This window comes from Triticum dicoccoides, chromosome 2B (genome assembly GCF_002162155.2).
Source record: "Triticum dicoccoides isolate Atlit2015 ecotype Zavitan chromosome 2B, WEW_v2.0, whole genome shotgun sequence".
Taxonomy (NCBI): Eukaryota; Viridiplantae; Streptophyta; class Magnoliopsida; order Poales; family Poaceae; genus Triticum; species Triticum dicoccoides.
This window is the reverse complement of record NC_041383.1, coordinates 732,766,077-732,785,853: the sequence shown is the minus strand read 5'-3', so window position 1 is coordinate 732,785,853 and position 19,777 is coordinate 732,766,077. Positions and strand designations below refer to the sequence as shown.

General features: G+C 47.5%; 1 protein-coding gene across 1 annotated transcript; it reads right to left on the bottom strand.

Moving 5' to 3' along the window:
* Positions 1 to 12,639: 12,639 nt before the first annotated feature.
* Positions 12,640 to 13,623, bottom strand: LOC119368515 (indole-3-acetic acid-induced protein ARG7-like). Its single transcript, XM_037633754.1, has one exon. It carries the CDS (start codon positions 13,510 to 13,512, stop codon positions 13,057 to 13,059), a length of 456 nt encoding a protein of 151 aa, XP_037489651.1. The 5' UTR covers positions 13,513 to 13,623; the 3' UTR covers positions 12,640 to 13,056.
* Positions 13,624 to 19,777: the final 6,154 nt, after the last annotated feature.

Sequence of the window (19,777 nt, the reverse complement as noted above, 5' to 3'; positions counted from 1 at the left end):
CCGGGCCAGTTGGCATTAGTGGTAGACCCTCAGGTGGGAGGTTATAAATTCACCAAGGTACTATGAGACATTCCGCCGCATGGGGCTAACAGACAAGGATCTCAGACCGTCTAATACGGTGTTCCATGGTGTGGTGCCTGGCAAATCAGCATATCCTGTTGGTAAGATAACCCTGGAGGTGGCTTTTGGGGACGAGCATGATTCCCGATCCGAGACACTAAGCTTTGAGGTGGTGAAGATCCAGAGCCAGTATCACGCCTTGTTTGGGCGGCCGGCTTATGCCAAATTCATGGCACGGCCTTGTTATATCTATTTGCAGCTCAAGATGTCGGGTCACAAAGGGACAATAACGATTCATGGGAGCCGCAAGATTGCTTTAGAATGTGAGGAAGGTGATGCGGCCTATGCAGAGTCGGTTTGTGCCACGGAGGAGTTAAAATATTATAGGGACAATGTTGATCCGGCGGACATGACCCCTTTGAAGAAGCCAACTACGGAGCATGATTCAGATCTGAAGTTCAAATCAGCGGCTGAGACCAAGCTTGTTGACTTCGTGCCCGGCGATTCGTCCAAGCAGTTCACTGTCAGTGCCAACTTGGACCCTAAATAGGAAAGCGCGCTCATCGAGTTCATCCGTGAGAATCGGGACATTTTTGCATGGAAGCCTTCTGACATGCCAGGTGTACCGAGGGAACTCGCGGAGCACACTCTTAATGTTGATCCCAAGTATAAACCGGTAAAGCAATTTCTCTGCCGGATTAACGAAGAGAGGCGCAAAGCTATTGGGGAGGAGGTGGCCAGGCTCTTAGCAGCTGGTTTTATCATTGAAGTGTTCCATCCAGAGTGGCTTGCTAATCCGGTGCTGGTTCTTAAGAAAAATGGCACTTGGCGTATGTGTGTGGATTACACGGATCTTAACAAGGCTTGTCCAGCGGATCCTTTTGCCCTCCCTCACATTGACCAGATTATTGACGCCACGGCGGGTTGTGAGCGTTTGAGTTTTTGGGATGCGTATTCTGGGTATCATCAGATCAAAATGGCAGTTAAGGACCAGGAGAAGACGGCGTTTATTACTCCCTTTGGAGCCTTCTGCTATGTATCTATGCCTTTTGTGCTCAAGAGCGCCCAAGCCACTTATCAACGGTGTGTACAGAATTGCGTGCATAAACAGATCGGCCGCAATGTGCATGCCTGTGTGGATGATATTGTAGTCAAGTCAAGGCAGAAGGAGACGCTGATTGATGATTTAAAGGAAACCTTTGACAACTTACGGGTTTATAAGATGATGCTTAACCCTGCCAAATGTGTCTTTGGTGTTCCGGCAGGCAAGTTACTGGGCTTTCTTGTGTCCAACAGAGGAATTGAGGCTAATCCGGAGAAGATTACGGCTATCACCTCCCTGGCTAAACCGAAGTGTATCAACGATGTTCAGCGGTTGGCGGGTCGGATCGCCGCACTGAGCCGGTTTATCAGCCGCCTCGGAGAGAAGGCCATCCCTTTATACCAAATGTTGAGGAAGATAGATCAATTCATCTGGAGTCCAGCTGCTGATGAAGCATTGGAGGATTTGAAGCGGCAATTAGCCAATCCGCCCGTTCTTGCAGCTCCGGTCGACAAGGAGCCGTTATTGTTATATGTAGCGGCCAATGCTCGCGCAGTTAGCGTGGCTATTGTAGTAGAACGCAAGGAGGCGGGCAAGGAGTATCCGGTTCAGCGGCCGGTTTACTATATCAGCGAGGTGCTGATTGAATCCAAGCAAAGGTATCCGCATTGGCAGAAGCTAGTATATGGAGTTTTCATGGCAAGCCGGAAGTTGAAGCAGTATTTCCAAGGGCACCCTATCACAGTGGTCAGTTCAGCTCCCTTGGGCGATATCATACAGAACCGGGAGGCGACCGGCCGGATTGCCAAGTGGGCTATAGAACTTGGGCCGCACGGATTGAAGTACGTACCCCGGACGGCGGTGAAGTCTCAAACACTTGTTGATTTCATCAATGATTGGACTGAGTTGCAAGCACCAAAGGAGAAGCCGGATCACACATATTGGACTATCCATTTTGATGGATCCAGGCAATTGGAAGGCTCGGGGGCTGGAGTCGTGTTAACTTCCCCACGAGGTGATAAGTTTTGTTATGTTCTCCGCTTAATGTTCCCTTGTACTAATAATGCAGCTGAGTATGAAGCCTTGCTCCATGGTCTCCGGATGGCTAAAGAGATGAATCTAAGTCGGGTTAAGTGCTTCGGTGACTCGGACCTCGTAGCTCAACAGGTCTCTGGCACTTGGGATTCTAAAGACCCACTCATTGCTGCATATCGTCGTGAGGTGGATATTGTTGCAGGTCACTTCAAGGGCTATCAGGTGGTTCACGTGGATCGTCGAAAAAATGCAGCGGCGGACGCTTTAAGCCGGTTGGGCTCTCAGCGTAAACCGGTCCCGCCTAATGTCTTTCTTGATGTGTTGCACAATCCGTCAGTCAAGCTCCTAGGTGAAGCGGATTTGGCTATTCCTGATCCGGAGGCTCAATTGGTGGCAGCCCTGCATGTTATACCGGATTGGACAGTTCCTTATCTTGCGTACATGAACCGGGGAGAGTTGCCAGAGGATGAGACTCTAGCCAGGCAGATAGTCCGGCGATCCAAATCTATGACAATTATCAATGGCGAATTGCATCATTGCAGTGTATCAGGGGCGTTTCAACGCTGCGTCTCTCCTGAGGAAGGTTGTGAAATTTTACGCGAAATCCATGAAGGGGATTGTGGTCACCACGCCGGTTCAAAGTCTCTGGTGGCTAAGGCGTTTCGTCACGGGTTCTACTGGTTGACAGCTCATGCTGATGCGGAGGACTTGGTTAAACGGTGTGATGGCTGTCAGAAATTTTCAAGGCGTGCTCATGTGCCGGCTCAAGAATTGAGCATGATTCCAATTACTTGGCCGTTTGCAACATGGGGGGCTGGATATGGTCGGACCTTTTAAAAGGTCCAAGGATAAGAAAACCTACCTTTTGGTGGCAGTCGATAAATTTATCAAGTGGGTTGAAGCGGAGCCTGTTAGTAAGTGTGATGCAGCTACAGCAGTGCAGTTCATTAAAAAGGTGATTTTCCGGTTTGGCTTTCCACACAGCATCATTACGGACAATGGTACCAATTTATCCAAGGGTGCTATGAAGGAATTCTGTGAGCGTGAGCACATCAGACTTGACGTATCATCAGTGGCTCACCCCCAGTCCAATGGGCAGGCAGAACGAGCTAATCAAGAGATCTTGCGAGGCATCAAACCCCGGCTTATGGTTCCATTGCAAAGAACACCGGGATGTTGGGTTGAAGAGCTACCATCTGTGCTATGGAGTATCAACACTATGCCCAACCGATCTACAGGATACACACCATTTTTTATGGTCTACGGAGCAGAGGCGGTTCTCCCTAGTGATATCCGGCATGATTCACCTCGTGTCGCGGCTTATGTTGAAGCGGACAATGAGACAGCACGGCAAGATGCTTTGGACCTATTAGATGAGGAGCGTGACATAGCGGCTGCCCGCTCGGCGATTTATCAACAAGATCTTCGTCGCTATCACAGTCGCCGGATCAGAACCAGAACTTTTCAAGAAGGAGATTTGGTGCTTCGGCTCATCCAAGATCAGACGGGTATGCACAAGTTATCCCCACCTTGGGAGGGACCTTTCGTGGTCAGCAAGAATCTGCACAACGGGTCGTACTATCTGATTGATATTCGAGAGCATAAAGACTCACGCACATCAGAGGAGAAGACCAACAGGCCGTGGAATATAGCTCATCTTCGGCCTTACTACACTTGAGCCATTGGCTCTATCTATGTACATATTATGGCAGTGTATATATTATCATTGATATAATAAAACCGGAGCCTCAGCTAAAGCGGGGTCTCTGTCCTTTCATATCATGTGTGGTTAGATGGAGTGGTCCTGTTTTAAAGCGGTCTCCAGTTTACCCCTTGAAATTTGCTTTTCAAAAAAGCTTTGTGATATCACTTGGGGCCTTGGTCGTGTCCAAACCAATGCCACACCTTTTGATAGGCGAAAGCCACCAGATCACTTGGGGACATGGTCAAGTCTGAACCAGTCACGCCTCTTGATCGGCCTAAGGCCACAGAATCACTTGGGGGCTTGGTCGAACCCGAACCATTGCCACGCCTTTTGATCGGCATAAATGCCACGGTTTCATTTGGGGACCTGGCTGACTTGAACCATTGTCACTCCTATTGGGGGCTTGGTCCTGTCCGACCGTGGTAACACCATCTGATCAGCTCAGTAAAGCATATTTTTGCAAACGGTTTTTATCATTGCCTTTGCTTCCATATTTCTTTTATGACTATTCTTCAATTTTTGTTGTGTTTCCTTTAAACCAACAACACTTTTTACCGATTCAGCTGACGGGATTCCGTTCATTTTTAATCCGGAGAAATATGCCCGGTTTAACTTTCCTGTTAAAATCATGGAGTAGCAGGGGGGATTATAATGACCCAGCACGGTTCACATGGGAAGCCAGCATTTTAAAAAACACGGGAGTTGTTTTCTCCCCTTTGATGGTAATGGTTTATAAAACCTCCGCTTCAAGCCTGGCTAAGCCAACTTTATGCCCAGCGATGGCAGGTATTTTATATCACATATTTGATTATATGTTTTAAATACATTGATATATATATATGTGAACCGTGCTGGGTCATTATATATATATATATATATATATATATATATATATATATATATATCAAGGTTATAAACCGGTTGGCGGTATAACCGCCACCGCAGTTCAAGATTTTCTGATTGCAGGAAATATAAGGATTTCAAGCAAAAGCATCAGTACGTATGCACGAAGGCATATTTAAAGTAGAAGTATTGGCTATTCTATTACAAGGCAACGCGGTGCCCAAATAAGATCATTGTTATTTTGGCGGATCATAATAAGGCAGTTGTTTAAACCGGCTTCCGGTTCAAGCCTGCTCATCAAACCGGTCTGATGGTTGTGGGTCGTCCCGCGCCGCTTCAGCTTCCTCATCTCTATCCATTGGCTGGAAATCAATAGTGGTCCAGTCGATTCCCATTAAAGCTTGAAAGACAACCTCTTCATGGATCAGAGAAGACGGTTCAATATCAGGAGCGTAAGTATGCTTACGGATTGGAGGAATTAGATTCTCCGCTTCAGGAGTTGGTGCAGGCACTAGTTTGTTCTGATCATTGTACTGAGCTTAATAATGCACAAGTCTGCCTCTTTAGCCAATTGACAAGCCAGAGGGCGTACTACACGATTTATCACCCTCAAATCATCTTCATTGAACTCTGAGCCGTCTTCCTTCAAGCTGGGATAGCCTTGAGCTGCCTCAACAGGATCGAAATCCGGCACCCATGCTTTTGCCCGGATCAAGGCATTAATGGCTCCGGTTCGAGCAGCAGATTTTTTCAGTTCTTCAATCCGAGCAGGAAGCATTGACAACCTATTAAGAGTGTCTTGGATTAAAGTGGGTGCCGGATTGTTATGAGATGCAGTGGTGATGATCCGTTGCACTCCGGTATACAGCTGTTTAATTAAAGTGTAGGCAGCCTTCAACTTCTTCCGAACATCTGACCCTAAGTGACCAATGCGTGTACCTGCAACAATACAGGAAAGATCACAAACCGGATCTATTATAAGCAGGCCAGAGTTGTCCAGGAAACCAAAAGGAGCTTACCAAAGATAGCAGCAGTCATGGAATGTACTTGCCGCTTTACGGCGGTCAGCCCATCTACCACCGGTTTAAGGGCAGCTTCAGCGTTTTCAGCTCTTTTTATTAAATCGGCCTTATCAGTGGCCCAATCAGTCCGCTCCTTATTGAAGCCCTCTTTCAGCTGTTCTGTGATGCTCAAAGCGTTGGTTATTTCTTCCCTTGCCTTGTCGGTTTCAGCTTGTTGGGTTTTCAAAGTTTCCTGCAGATCAGTAATCCGGTCCTCTTTGATCCTCACTTCAGCCTGCATAAAGACAGTGCTTGGTTTTCAACAAACGGTACAAGAATTAGAAGTATCAACCACATAACAAGTTATACGCTTGATACTTGGGGGCTAATGCACCTTCAATTTTCATCTATTACTAAATCGCAAAGTCCCAAGCTCAATACAGGTATTCAACTTGGCACTTGGGGGCTAATGGCTATTTGCTTAGTTATGTTCTGATGTTAGAATCTTTATTGGAGTCCCGGTTTAACTATATTAAGTTGAACCGGCCCTTGGGGGCTACATTGATGGATTTCAAAGTATTAAGGACTATATTCAAGTCCCGGCTTGAAGAAGGTTACAAACCGGCCCTTGGGGGCTAGGAGGATTAATACAGTGGCAGTAATTAAAGAAAGAAGAAGCACAAGGAAGTTACCTCAAATTTATCTCTCATCATCTTTATCATGCCAGCTTCACAGTCACGGCTAGTATATAGCCGGTTCAAGTAACCAGAATGAAGATCTTGGGCACTCAGAGCAGCATATGTTTCCAGATCAACATCCCATTTGCCTTTGTTCATGGCAGAAAAATCTTCTTTCACAGTATGCTTGGCCAAAGCGATAGGATTCCCTGGTTCAAAGCGACCTACGCCGGTAATTACAACGTCATCATCCTTGGACTCGCCGGTTTGCGTTGGCGCGGTCGGTTTATCGGCAGGCTTTGAAGGACTGCGGGATCTATCAATCCGGACGGAGCTGGCAGGCTGGTCAACAGGGACTGGGGTATTGATAGGCCTTTTCTCACGAATAGCATCATCTTGCAAGGGAGGATCATTGGGAATATCCTCATAAACGAACGTTTCAAGATCTGGTGTTTTATCCTGTTCAGGGGCAACATCTTCCTCGGCCGCTTTATTCAGGCGGGCTTTCTTGCTTGGTTTAGGTTTAGCCCTGAAAGAGAAATAAAGAGTCAAGGAACAGCATAAGTTATAACGTGGTATACCAGAAGCATATGTTCAGTCTAGCTTACCCAAGAACCGTTTTCAGTGGTGGCAGCTGAGTGGCCGACGATTCACCAGAGGAAGAATGGGAAGTAACCTGATAATCGGAGTCGGACGGATTAAGAGGTTGACGGATGAAACCCGCTTTAGGACATAAATTAATGAAAAGGTCAGAGACCTCGGAGCGGCGTTTTCGAACCGGACTGTTTGGTAAACCGGTGGAGGTAACTACCTGGCCGCTGTGCCGAGTTGTGCGGCGAGCTTCATGTTGCTGAGTCTTCATAAGAAATTTAGGATCCAAGTAAGCAAGAGGATGAGAAAATTTAACTTTCCGGTTTGCCTGGCGAAATTTTGGCAAAGGCAAAGGATCTGAATCGGAAGAGAGAATAGTTACCTCAGCGACATCAGCATTACTGGCTTCAGCGTCGTCCTGACAAGTATCATCATCAATAAGGCGTGTAAAAAGTAAGCCTAGTGAATCGAGTTCTACCTCAAGGTCCGAGTTACCCACATCATCATCAACAACCGGATCAGATGAAGCAGTGGTTTTCCTCTTTTTAGCAGGCTTCTTGATGACCTTGGTCTTTAGCCGGGTTGACCGTTCTGCTTTCTCCGGTTTGTCTTGTGGAAGCTTCTTGCTCCAAAACGGATTATCACCCTGGTTAAGCAGCAATTGATGTCAGACAGAGATAGCAATAACAGGTTCGGTAAAAAGTACAATCCAAATCTTACAGCTGGCGGTTTGTTGGTAGCACAGAAAGGGGGCAGGCCGGTTTGAGCGCAGAGGTGCTCCGGTTCGTTCCGCATTTTCTTCACAGCCTCTGTGACTTCATCATCGGAGAGCTGGATGTTGGTGTGTCGGAGTGGGTCATCAACGCTACCAGTATACTTGCACATTAAACCGGAGCGCCGGCTGAGAGGCAGTATGCTCCATGATATCCAACAGCGTGCGAGATCTACTCCTGTTAAACCGTTGGCCATGAAGGCTCGGAGCTTGGATAATTGCGGAGCGTATTTACTCCTCTCCTTGGCACTTAACCTTTGTGGGAAGGGGTGTGTATTGGTGAGCCGCTCCGGACGAAAGCCAGGCAAAGGATTTTCATCATCAGGGGAAGTATCTTTGCAGTAAAACCATGTTGCATTCCACTCCTTGGGGTGACTGTGTAGTCTGGCATGGGGATAAGTGATTTCTTTCCTTTTCTGAATTGCCATACCGCCCAATTCGGTATTGGGACCATCAGTGAATTATGTGCGGCGGTTTAAGTGGAAGCAGTCTCTGAACAATTCAACTGTGGGTTTCTCTTGAAGGTATACCTCACAAAGCACTTGGAAGTGACATAAGTTGGTAACAGAATTCGGGCAAATATCTTGTGGGCGGGGTTGAAAATTGGCTAACACATCCCGGTAAAATTTAGAGCCGGGCGGTTTGAAGCCCCGGGCTAAATGGTCCCTCTTGAGGTGTGGGAGGACATTCATCACCAGGAACCCTCCAGTGGATAGTGTCTTTGCTGTCTAAAGCGCCAATCGAAACTAAATCATCCAGCTGAGTTTCTGTGACGCGAGAAGGAACCCAGTTGCACTCATATACTTGTTTGGCCATGATGAGATCTACAAGAAATAAGTGATTCCGGTTCAAGAATGCGCTGGTATGAACAATGTTAAACCGGAGGCAGTACATTTAAACCGGATTTTTATGAGGTAGCATAATAAGACTGAAGAAGTCTGGCGGTTCAGCAAGGGGACTAATGGTATATACCGGTTTAATAATTTTTCCTATATTAAGTTAAACCGCCTGATCTAAACATTGAAAGCAATTGAGGTTGCGGATGGCTAAGTATGCAGAAATAGGTTTCACAAGGTCCTATTGTAGTAATGGATCTGAAGCAAGTTCAGAGAAACAGAAAATATTCAAAAGATTAAAGCGGAACGGAAGTGAATCAATGGGCAGGTATGTAGATGAGATCTATGGATTTGAGCGTGAAACTACAGGTGGATGCTAAAAGGCTACTGCTAATCAGAGCAGGGTTTCACAGATCTGTCCAGGAGTCTAGGTACGAGCATGAACAAGTGAGGAACACGGCAAGAACACGAAACCCTAGAACAGATCTATGTTAAGAAGAGCAGAAGGCTTACCAAAATCGAGGAAGACGCGGAAAGCTACCGCAGTGCTCTGGAGCGTTCAGGTTGATGCAGCGGCCCAAGACGGTGCAGAGGTCAATGGCGGTGGCGGAGCTCTGAGGCTGGCGACGCGAGGAAGACGAAGAGAAAGAGACGAAGGGGAGAAAAGGAAATGACCCTTCGGTCCTATTTATAAGGCAAAGGACGTGTGTCAGGCGCGTGAATCCAGGAGCCACAAAATTCGAAAGTGGAGCTGCTGCCTTGGGTATCGCAGATCTATCAATGAAAGAAGGCGTCATAAATGTTAAACTCCGTGATGATGTCATGCCGGTTTACAGCAACCAGAGATGATGACGACATGGCGGTTTACCAATTACCAGAAGATGTTGAAGACAAAGATTTTTGTGAAGGATTGACATGAACCAGTTCAAATCAATCTGGGGCCTAATGTTGGGGATATTACCACTGGGCGTGAACCGGCCTACCTGGGCCGGGTTAGCTTCATTTGTAGTTTAAAGGTGATTAAGAAGATGAAGGCCCAAGGCCTGTAGTCGGTTTAGAACCATGTAGCCGTAAACCGGCTTGATATGTAAACTTGCATTGTAAGTTAGGAATAGAGAGAGACCAACCGAGATACGAGTATGAACCGGTGTGGGACTCTGTGGACCGACGGGCGTCACCCGTGTATATAAGGGGATGACCCGGCGGCGGTTCAAGGACAGACAACAACAACTCGAGCCTAGGCGAAGCTTGTTTGCTCCCTAGCCATCGAAACCACATCAATTCCATCACAACTAGACGTAGGCTTTTACCTTCATCGAAGGGGCCGAACTAGTATAAACCCTTGTGTCTTTGTGTCCGTTTTAACCCCTTCAAGTTAACCCGTAGCGATGGCTCCACGACTAAGTCCTTTCAGAAGGACATCTGCCGTGACAAATCCACGACACTAACCTTAAAATCATAGATTTGCATGCCCCGAATCTTGTGAAGTTTGAGTTTGGGGACAATACCACGACGAAAATTGTGCTGGGAGATTCTTTGAAGTTGACAGAGGCAACCTTTACGCTGAAAAAGAGAAGACCAGTTTTCCTCAGTCGAAACGAGGCATTTCTTGAGCATCATAATGGTCCTGATCCTCTTGGTTACGTACTTGCTGAGCTTCCAACTGTTGTTCCTCATGCGCACAAACTACTCTTACACATGAGTGTTAGGGCAACCAAGGTAAGTGTCTTGTTACTCTTTCGTTTCAATGTAACATGATATTAGTTCATATCAAATTTTACATTGATGCCCACATCACAAAATGTTCATTTTCTTCGTGGATGTGCATTGTTTGTGTTTCATTAGCAAAGTTTTACCAAGTCAGGTACCGGCTTCGTCAACCTGAGGCATGTGAATTTGAACCTTAAAATCAAAGGCAGTAGAAACGTGAGCAGTTGGTTTGCTGGGTTGGTTCACGTCCTGGAATTAGCACCTCGCCTAGAAGAACTGGAGCTGCACGTAAGTGATTAGATTCAGCCATTGATCGTAACACTTTCGATCACATGTTTGATGTAGATGTGAAAAAATAACTGAGGGTATGAATGCATGCACGCAGTTGGACGACAGGATGTGTGTGGCTGGTTGGCCCGGGACAGTGACGGCCATGGGAGGTCCTATGCATGCCCATCTCAGGAGCGTCTACATTTCTGGGTTTCAGGCCGTGTTGGGGTTAGGCGAGTTGGCGCTCTACATTCTTGGGAACGCCACTGCGCTCGAGCGCATGGTTGTCGATCCAGTGGTGAGGATGAAGTGCGAACGACGTGGTTTCCATTCGGTGAGAGACGCCAGCGAGGCTACGAAGCGTGCCCGGGAAGACGTGAGCAGCGCCAGGAAGTTCGCCGAAAAACACCTTGGCAGGGAGGAGTTCCGTCACATTGTCACCATCTTATAAACTCATTCTACTAACTGTTACTCCACATGTTGGATGCTATAGTAGCTAGCATGCCGCTTCGGCGCGTTCACGTATGTTTGGTGGTCGCGATCATATTGCTGATTTGCTGCTAGATCGTGTGCCGAGGCCCTAATTTTGTTGCCCTGTACGTGATGGTTTTGTTGCGCAATCTCTTCAAGCCGTTGCATAGGGTCATCAGAAAACCATTGTTTCAGGTTTTGGGTTCTGCTGTGTTGAATTCCTTTCTCAAATACGCTCCGTGACTGGGACATGCATGCGGGCCCTTGGTGCTCAGCACGGCATACACCATCATCCACTCATCGGCCGTCACGTATGCACGGCCGGGCCTGCCACCACGTACAGGAGGTCAGGAGCTCACGCGAGAGGCGGCCATTCGCAACCGTCATAAACCAGCATGCACGTACGTACGTACGTGCTCCCACAAGCAAAAGTAGAACCGGTCGCCGTCAGCGAAACCTGGCCCGTGAACCGCACACGCCGGCCGCCTCCCTCCCTCCCCAGTCCGTAACCTCCGTACGGCGAAAGGGAAAGCTACTAGAAGCAACAAACGGACGGGGCCGGCGGCAAAGGACCACGGACGGCCGGACCCGGACGGGACGGAGGCGGGCGACCGCCGGTGGTGGGCCGGGCATCAAGTATCATCACACATGGGTCCGGGCCCGCCGCCCACATGCGCCTGGGTCTGTCTGTCCCTGTTCTCACCAGCGGCAGACCGGCCCACAGTAAAAAGGGGCAGCGCACCTGCTAGAGAGAGAAAGAACTTGGGAGGGTCACCTGGGACTCTCTCTGTACACAGAGAGGACATTGAGGCTTTATTACGACGTTAATTCCTCTGGATAATTGGATTAGCAGGAGCCACTGCCCTCCCATGATTGCTTGGTGGTGCTTCTTTCCAGGCTGCTGCTATCCTCATCCAATCTCCGGCCAGGGAGGGAGAAGATAGAAAGATGTTTAACCCCTAAAAATGTCATCCATTGCCACCCCAGAAAGTGGCTGCGCCGTGGTCGGCGCTTTGTAGAAAGGCCGACGTTACGCTCGTCAGGATTCCATACAAACCGCCGCCGGCGCACGGTGACCGGACACTTTTGGGAGAGCATGACGGTGATCTCTCCAGAAAGAGAGAGGCTGGGATAGTAGCTCTCACTTCTAATCTTGGGCAGGAATGAAACCAAAAAATAGTTGACCGCACCGCGCAATATCGCTATTAGTTAGCGGTTGCGACTCGGGAAATGCTACTACTTATGTTGATTGTTGCAGTTGCCGGACGAATTATTGCCGATAATGGAAAATTATTCGAGCTGGTAGCGGGTGGCAGATGATTGTTCGATGATCATTGCGACCAGCCTAGCGACAGCGTGAGCACACATATTCTACTACCCGTAAAGCTTGTACTTAAGCTCCAACCCCCACTAATTAAATCATGCAAGTTCAAATCTTCTTCAAGCTTGCCCTACCACATGCAGCTCAGAAAGGTAGACCAGTACCCATCTGCACTTCTGAGTAGAATACAGTTTTCTCAGAGAGCGGTGCGTACGACTCTCTGCAGAAACCAAGAAAATTTTGAAATCTCAACATCACACAACGGTTAGTACTACTGACTAGGAGTAGTTCAAAGAACTAGGTAGTAGTAGAAATGTTTCACTTCAATTCACTTGCAATGTCGGCCGAATCGCCGGAGCACGGGCTAGCTATTTACAGGGTGAATTATTCAGTAAGTGAAGAAAAATAATCAAGAAGAAGAAGAAGAAGAAAGAATAAATCCCGGCACTACTAAGTAATTTTCCTGCCCGGATTTGACAAGGGAGTGAATGGATGGCTAGACCCCGGGCGTCTCAAGACCCGGAGGTTTCTCAGCCATCTCACTTCGCCGCCTCCTGCCGGCCGCTCACGACCTCTCGCTCCGTCCCGGCGGCTCTGCTCCGCCCGGCGACAATGGAGGGAGGGAGAGGAAAACGAAAAAGAAACAAAAAACACGACGGCCACCACCAGCACAATGACGTGGAGCGCGCGCGGCTAGCCGGCTGGCCTAGCTCGGATTGGAGTCACCAGACGAACTTGTCGGACGAGATGCCGCGGAGGAGCGGGAGCGCGTCGCCGGCGGCCGCGCAGCAGCACGAGTAGGCGCCGCTCTTGATGTCCTCGAGGGTGAAGAACCGCGCGGCGGACGATGAGGAGGAGAGGTGGCGGAGGACGTGCTCGAAGAGGCCCTCGTCGCAGGGGAGCGCGATGGGGCCGCACGCGCCGGAGGCGCCGGAGGGGAACCCGTACTCCTCCTCCGCCTGCCTGAGCAGCTCCCGGAAGACGGGGTGGTTCAGGTGCGCCGCGCGCACCACGAACCGCCGGGACGAGCCGCCCACGCACACCGCCACGTGCCCCGCCGGCACCGACACGGCGCCGGCGCCTCCGCCAGCCGCCGTGCGCGCCGCGGCGCGGGACCGCCACCGCCGAAGCGTCTGCCTGAGCCAGACGATGTTGCGGATCTTGCTGCATTTCGCCATCGGCAGTTGAGGGACTGTGCTGCTGTGCTGCCTGCTGGTCTGCTGTTGTTGGGTGGGGAGAGGAGGAGCTGGTGGAATGGAGCTGGCTTCCCGTATGTGGCGGGGTAGGAGGCTTTATAGGAGGGAGGGAGATGATGGACTTGGGTTCGTAGTCCAGTTGGCCTCGAATAAATAATCTGTGCTGTGTGAAGGGGACGGGACTCCATTCCTACATTTTCAAAAAAAAAAAAAAAAACATAAGCTCCGGCTTTTAAATATGTATATACATTTTCCGTTCAAATATTTTATACTCACACATGAAGGTCGTTAGTGATCATTGTTCTCACGACATTTTCTTAGATAGGTTCAGCAGACTTTGAAGCCTAAAAGTTGTACGCTTTCTTCATAAATACATAACATATATAGCAATATTGCCCACAAATATATTTCTGTATTTAGTGCTCCAAATGCAAAAATATAAGCATGTTGATGCTTTTATAACCGTGACAAATATTCAAACCTATTTTGCATTTCTATATGCATGTACCGACAATAGTATCCCATGGTAAAAAAGACTTAAATTATGGATGAGGTATTTTCTTTATCAAGTTCAATGTTTCCTTGTGTATGTGCACGCCAAGTACTCTTTGCGATCCCTCATCAATAGAGAGTTGATGAATTTTTGCAAATAAGACTCTCGATTTTGTATTAAAGACTTCCAAGGATATATGACATTCTCAAAAAAGGACATCCTGGTTACCAGTGAACCAAAAATAATAATCTACAGGACGAGCTAGCGGAAGGCAAGCTAATATTGCCACCGTGACATTGTATCTTGTGGTCGAAGTCATCGTGCTAAGGTCCGACTGGACAAATGCCCTGGAAAAGAAGTGATAACCGTAGAAGCCTTCTATAGATTGGAAACCCCAAAGCTAATCCATCTCTTGAACAAAACTTCTGCCAATTTCGTCATTTGCGGCGGACAGGGAGCATGAACAAATAGACAATGATATGTCGCGTCAGGGAGACACCCTAGGAGGTGAGGCAGAAACCTCGTCGTTGCTGCAAAAATGACGGAGGACATCATACCAATCTCCAAGGGTAGCGTTTCTCCATAGATGTCGCTGACAACCCTCCACCACTTAAAGAGCGGGAAGAAGAACACAATTACCTTGATACCAATATGAAGACACATGAAGCGCTCACCAGATCCCAATGACTTGAAACAAATGCAGGCAAAACCTTCCAGATCCAGTAATGGTAGCCAAGACAACCACCGCTTCGATGATAGATCTAGAGAACATTTTATTGGTCAGCACCATCGCCACCACCAGAGTCAAAATCATTGACAACCAAACCTAGCTAACATAACTACTCAGGGCACTTGAAACACAAAGTCCCAATGTTTTAATCCCTTTCGCCGCCGTAGGAGCTGCTGGCGGAGGCGAGCGAACCTCGGTGACGGTGACACCAAAATCCGAGGTGCCTGCTTGCTCTTCTCTTTGTTTTTGACATGACCCATTGCTCCTCTCACGGGATCTCCTATCATGGCTAGGGTTTTACATGAGACCTAGAAAACCAATCACCACAATTGTATCTAATTGTTGCGAGATCTGCTTTAGACATGAACAAAGCCTTTATGACTTTGACTCACTTCTTTCTTACAATGATTAATCATGTAGAATTATGTTTGGGACAGAAATACAAACAATAATGTCATGGAAATATTTTGCATGTACAACTAATGCACAACTGCTCCAAAATAGTTGTTCATAATCAGTACAAAAATAAACGAAGTTCCGATGCACAGTCTAAATGTAACCATTCTCTCAATTCGACCTAGTATAGTAGTTAATTTTGTGAACCCATAGCAAGTGTCCATAAGGGCCTCTTTGATTCGCAGGATTCTAAAAATGCAGGAGTAGAAGAAGTATAGGATTGGAATGTCATGTCTAATTGAATCCTATAAGATTGGCAAGGAGTTTTTGATGCCACGGGGAAAACAAAGGAATTATAAAAAGAGGTTAGAGTGGATGTTAGAATTTCATAGAATTTTTTCCCATATGATCCAGTCCTATGAATCAAAGGACCAACGTAGGAAAAATGCTAAATATTTCAATCCTCCAAAAATTCTATAGAATTCCTTGGAATCAAAGGAGCCTTAAAACATTTTTCTTGGTGCGTGACTTGGCAGCACTTAGGCCATGACTGAATCGAGTATAATTCCTGTGTGAGCAAATTACAGTCAACCGAAGCAGATGATATCAACTTAGAATATAAATTCCATTATCCACTGTGAAATGGTGTGTGCATAGGCGAGCGAACCTCGGTGACGGTGACACCAAAATCCAAGACGCTCCATAAAAAAAAAGGTACGTACGGAACTTTTTGTACTCCCTCCGTTTAGGTGTGTAAGTCATCTTACGAAAACCAAATAATTCCAAAATATTTAGGCGCGGTACATTAACTTCTACCTCGTTTTTTGTTTTTTGACATATCAACTAATGAGAGATAAGGGGTGTGCATGTTTTTAATGACTTGAGGCTACCAAACACGACATGCAGTGGTTAGTTCATTGCATGCAATGCTATTAATTAGCAAATAAACATTAAAGTCTCTTGTTTTTCCTCCTCCTTGGTCACGGTGCACAACCTAAGATGACTTACTCACCTAGACGAAGGGAGTAGCATAATTTTTCCTCATCAAGTCGTCGTGCATATCATTTTGTTGTTGGTCTTCTTCCGCCTTAATTTCCCTCGTGGATAACATGAGCCTCGCTAGCTCAGCACCCAGCTGGACAACACGCTTATACTAGAATATATAGGCGCGCGTTGCCGCGCCCGTTCATATTTTATGCAATAGTAGAGATGCTTTTGAAAATATACATGCTAGTTTCGAACACTCTTCCACGCTAAGTTAGGAAAAATGGTAAGAATGACGGTCTTTACCCTTAATTTGATGATTATGTTGTGTAGTGATTTTTCCTATAATAAAAAATATATAGGTTCTGTTTTTTGTTTTTTAGGCTTGGAACAATTATTTCTACATATTTAGACATTAGTTATCATAGAAACGAAACAATAGATTAATCTTATGGTCCCTCACAACCGGCCTTAGTTGTTCGGACATGCAATTGGATGGGCTTGGAACGGCCTATACTGCACTATATACTGTACTAAAATACTGTGAAAGCAATCACTGCCTCCCTTAGTTTTACTTTGTAAAAAACATATAAAGCTACATAATTTAATTTAAGATGAATGCGAAGGGTAGTAATTTATTTACTGTCCGAACTATAATTGTTAGTTTAATGGGTGGCGGGAAGTTAATGATTCAGTTACAATTAGTTTTGGTTGGTAATTAATAGTACAAAACTGGGCGCTCATTTGCTCTTTATTATGCCTCTTTGGTGCCATACTTGACGTAAGTTTCATGTGGGTCATTGTGAGATGAAGCAAGAAGCAATCTACAAAACTGTCATCGAACGTGTGATTCCATGTCGTGTGACTGATGCAATCTATAAAATGTGTGGCTTCTTACAGCTTTGGAGACCGCTTAGCAAACAGCGGGACCGAGACGTCATCAACAACTTCATTTCCGGTCTCCGTTCCTCGGCCTCGGCTTTTGCTCCACCACCACCGCCGCCGCCTCCTCCTCCCGAGCCGGATTAGCCTTTTTTAGCTTTATTTGGGGCTTGTCTCGTTGTACCCCCAGCATGACTTTATGATTTGATTGCACTATGTACTGACTTGTTGGATGCTTGGTCCGTTGCTTTATAATATAAAGCGGGGGGAAACCCTTTTTCCTAGATGAAGCAAGAAGGATCCATGGCTGCGGAGGTAATAGATTTGATAGGATTATACTGTAAAAGATTTGATATGATTAAATTATTTTGAATTGTGTTTCTGATTCTCCCTTCTAAATTATGTGTACAAATTGCCAGGAATACACAGATAACTTGGGGATTGTTCGCATCTCTTGGAAGATAACTTGGAGCATGCTATTGGATAACAAAGAGTCTTATTACCTAAGCAATTTCTTTAGATAGAACAATGAAAGAGTAGCGAGGACTGGATCAGGTGCTCCTCCTTCGCACCTTGAAGAGCTGTTGACACTGCATCGCGTACTACCACTGCTCATCACCCATCGCTGTGATGGTGGGAGGCGTAATATATATGAGGGAGAACGGAAGGTGGGAAGGAAGGGATGGCGTGAGGCAATATATGAAGGAGAACAGGAAACTGTGATGACGCAAATTATCACCATTATGACAGGATAATTACGCATCGGCGCGGCGGCAGTTTTAGTTTCAGGTATGGAATGGGGAGGGACGTGCGTCATAGTTGCAAGGCATGGAGGCGAACGCAGGAGGAAGACAGTCGGAGATGGACGCCGACGGCACGTGCGGCCGCCGCAGCCGCCATGGAAGAACGCTGCACGGCATTAAAAAAAAGTAAGGAAGAGACCCACCATGGGGCCTGTGGAGGAAGAGTGGAGTGCAAGCGGAGGGCACCGACGCCAAAGCATATCTTCTGTAGAAGCTCGCCGCAGGGATGAAGGACGGCGGCGGCGCAACGTCGAGGAACAGAGAAGCAGCCTTTTTTTTTTTGAACTGAAGCAACCTTTTTTATGAAGAAGAGGAGCAACCTTTGATAGGGATAGCGCTGCCGACGAAAAACCTGGACGACCCGCTCCTCTACACGTTGGACTGGACCTGGGCCTTCCAGCTCATGGCCCGGTTACGGACGGAGACCATAGCTCAATCCCTGGAGCAGCGGCCCGCGAGACTGTGTTGCTTGTGGCTGGGACGGCGGAACTAAATCCTGCGCTGGGCAGAGACACAAAGATCTGATCCGTCCATAGATATGATGGATGGCTGACCACCTCTAATCGTTGAGGGGGCTCGTAGGTAGCTCCATTATACTGTTTCTCAATAACTACAAGTGTTGTTCCCCTTAAAAAAACTACAAATTTTGTTTTCTTGGTATATCTCGCAATAATGGTGTACACACTGAGACGCTACTACGAGCCTATCTACGACGCAAAAAGACTTGCCACGTACGGCTGGAGTGCCCCTTGTGAGCTTTCAAGGTCAAGCCGGGTACAGGAGAGCGGATCACGAGGCACTGTCCGCCATGTTTTGGCACTTGGCCGACGCCTGCCGGGCCGGTCTGGTCATCGATATCAAGCTCACTGTTGCTGAAATAGGAACCCAACACACATGTGAAGCCTACAGTAGAGTGGTGCATGGGACAAGCCGTGCATGCGTCTGGGTCTGGGTAGGGTGGACAGTACAGTCGCGGGCGTTACGCAGGCGCACATGCACATGGTCGCATCGCATCGGCGTGTGCCGGGGAGAGCTCAAGAAGGACCAAAGCGAATCGTTTTGGTCCGACCGATCGAGCCCGTGCGGCGCGCGGTCAGGTGGCGGAGGCGCCTGTGCTCGTGCATGTGGCCCGGCAGCCGATACCGGCCGCATGTGCTTCCCGGCCGGGTTTTGGCGTCGATCGTCTCACACGAATCGTATGCCAATCTCTCGTCGGATTTTGCGGGGTGCATCGTTCATTGCCTGAGTGGGAGTGGGAGTGGGAGTGGGAGTGGGAGTAGTAGCTTTCGGAAGATCGCCATGCGGATTCCGGGCCACGCAGCACGCCTCCCTCCGACTCCGAGCTCGCCCCCCTGAGCTTTTGTGCGCGTTGCATGATTGCTAGTTTTTCGTCGAAAGGTACGTGCTCGTACTCCCCTCATTGTACGTACTGGAGCGTATGTATAGACGTAGACGTAGCCGTGGAGCTTCCAGCTCCATCATGCACGGCGCTGTAACACTGTTTCCTCCTCCAAAGTTTAATTGTACGAATGACGATTGATCGTCCTAGATGAATACATGCGTAGTGCAGCTTGAGGGCCCTAGCTAGCTAGCTTAATTAGGGTAAGCGTGCAACGCGCCCAACATGCTTTGTCGCCTGAAGAGTACTAGTACTACTCCTGCTAGTAGTTTTAGCCCTTTAAGGGCATCTCCAACAGCTGTTAGTTAGGTGTTGGTAAATTTGCCACCTAAGACATAGTGATGATGTGACATGTAATAAATGTGAAGAGAGAGCAAAGTTGTATGTAGAATAATCAACAATCTTTGCAGAAGCTCCAAGGTGAAATATAGAGCAATTACATTTATTTTCTCATCATCTATTGGATAGCTTACATACAATCTATTGGAGTAGCTGTATGATACTCCCTCTCTCTCAGTTTACAGGGCGTGCGCGTATCCCTAGGTCGTCAATTTGACCAA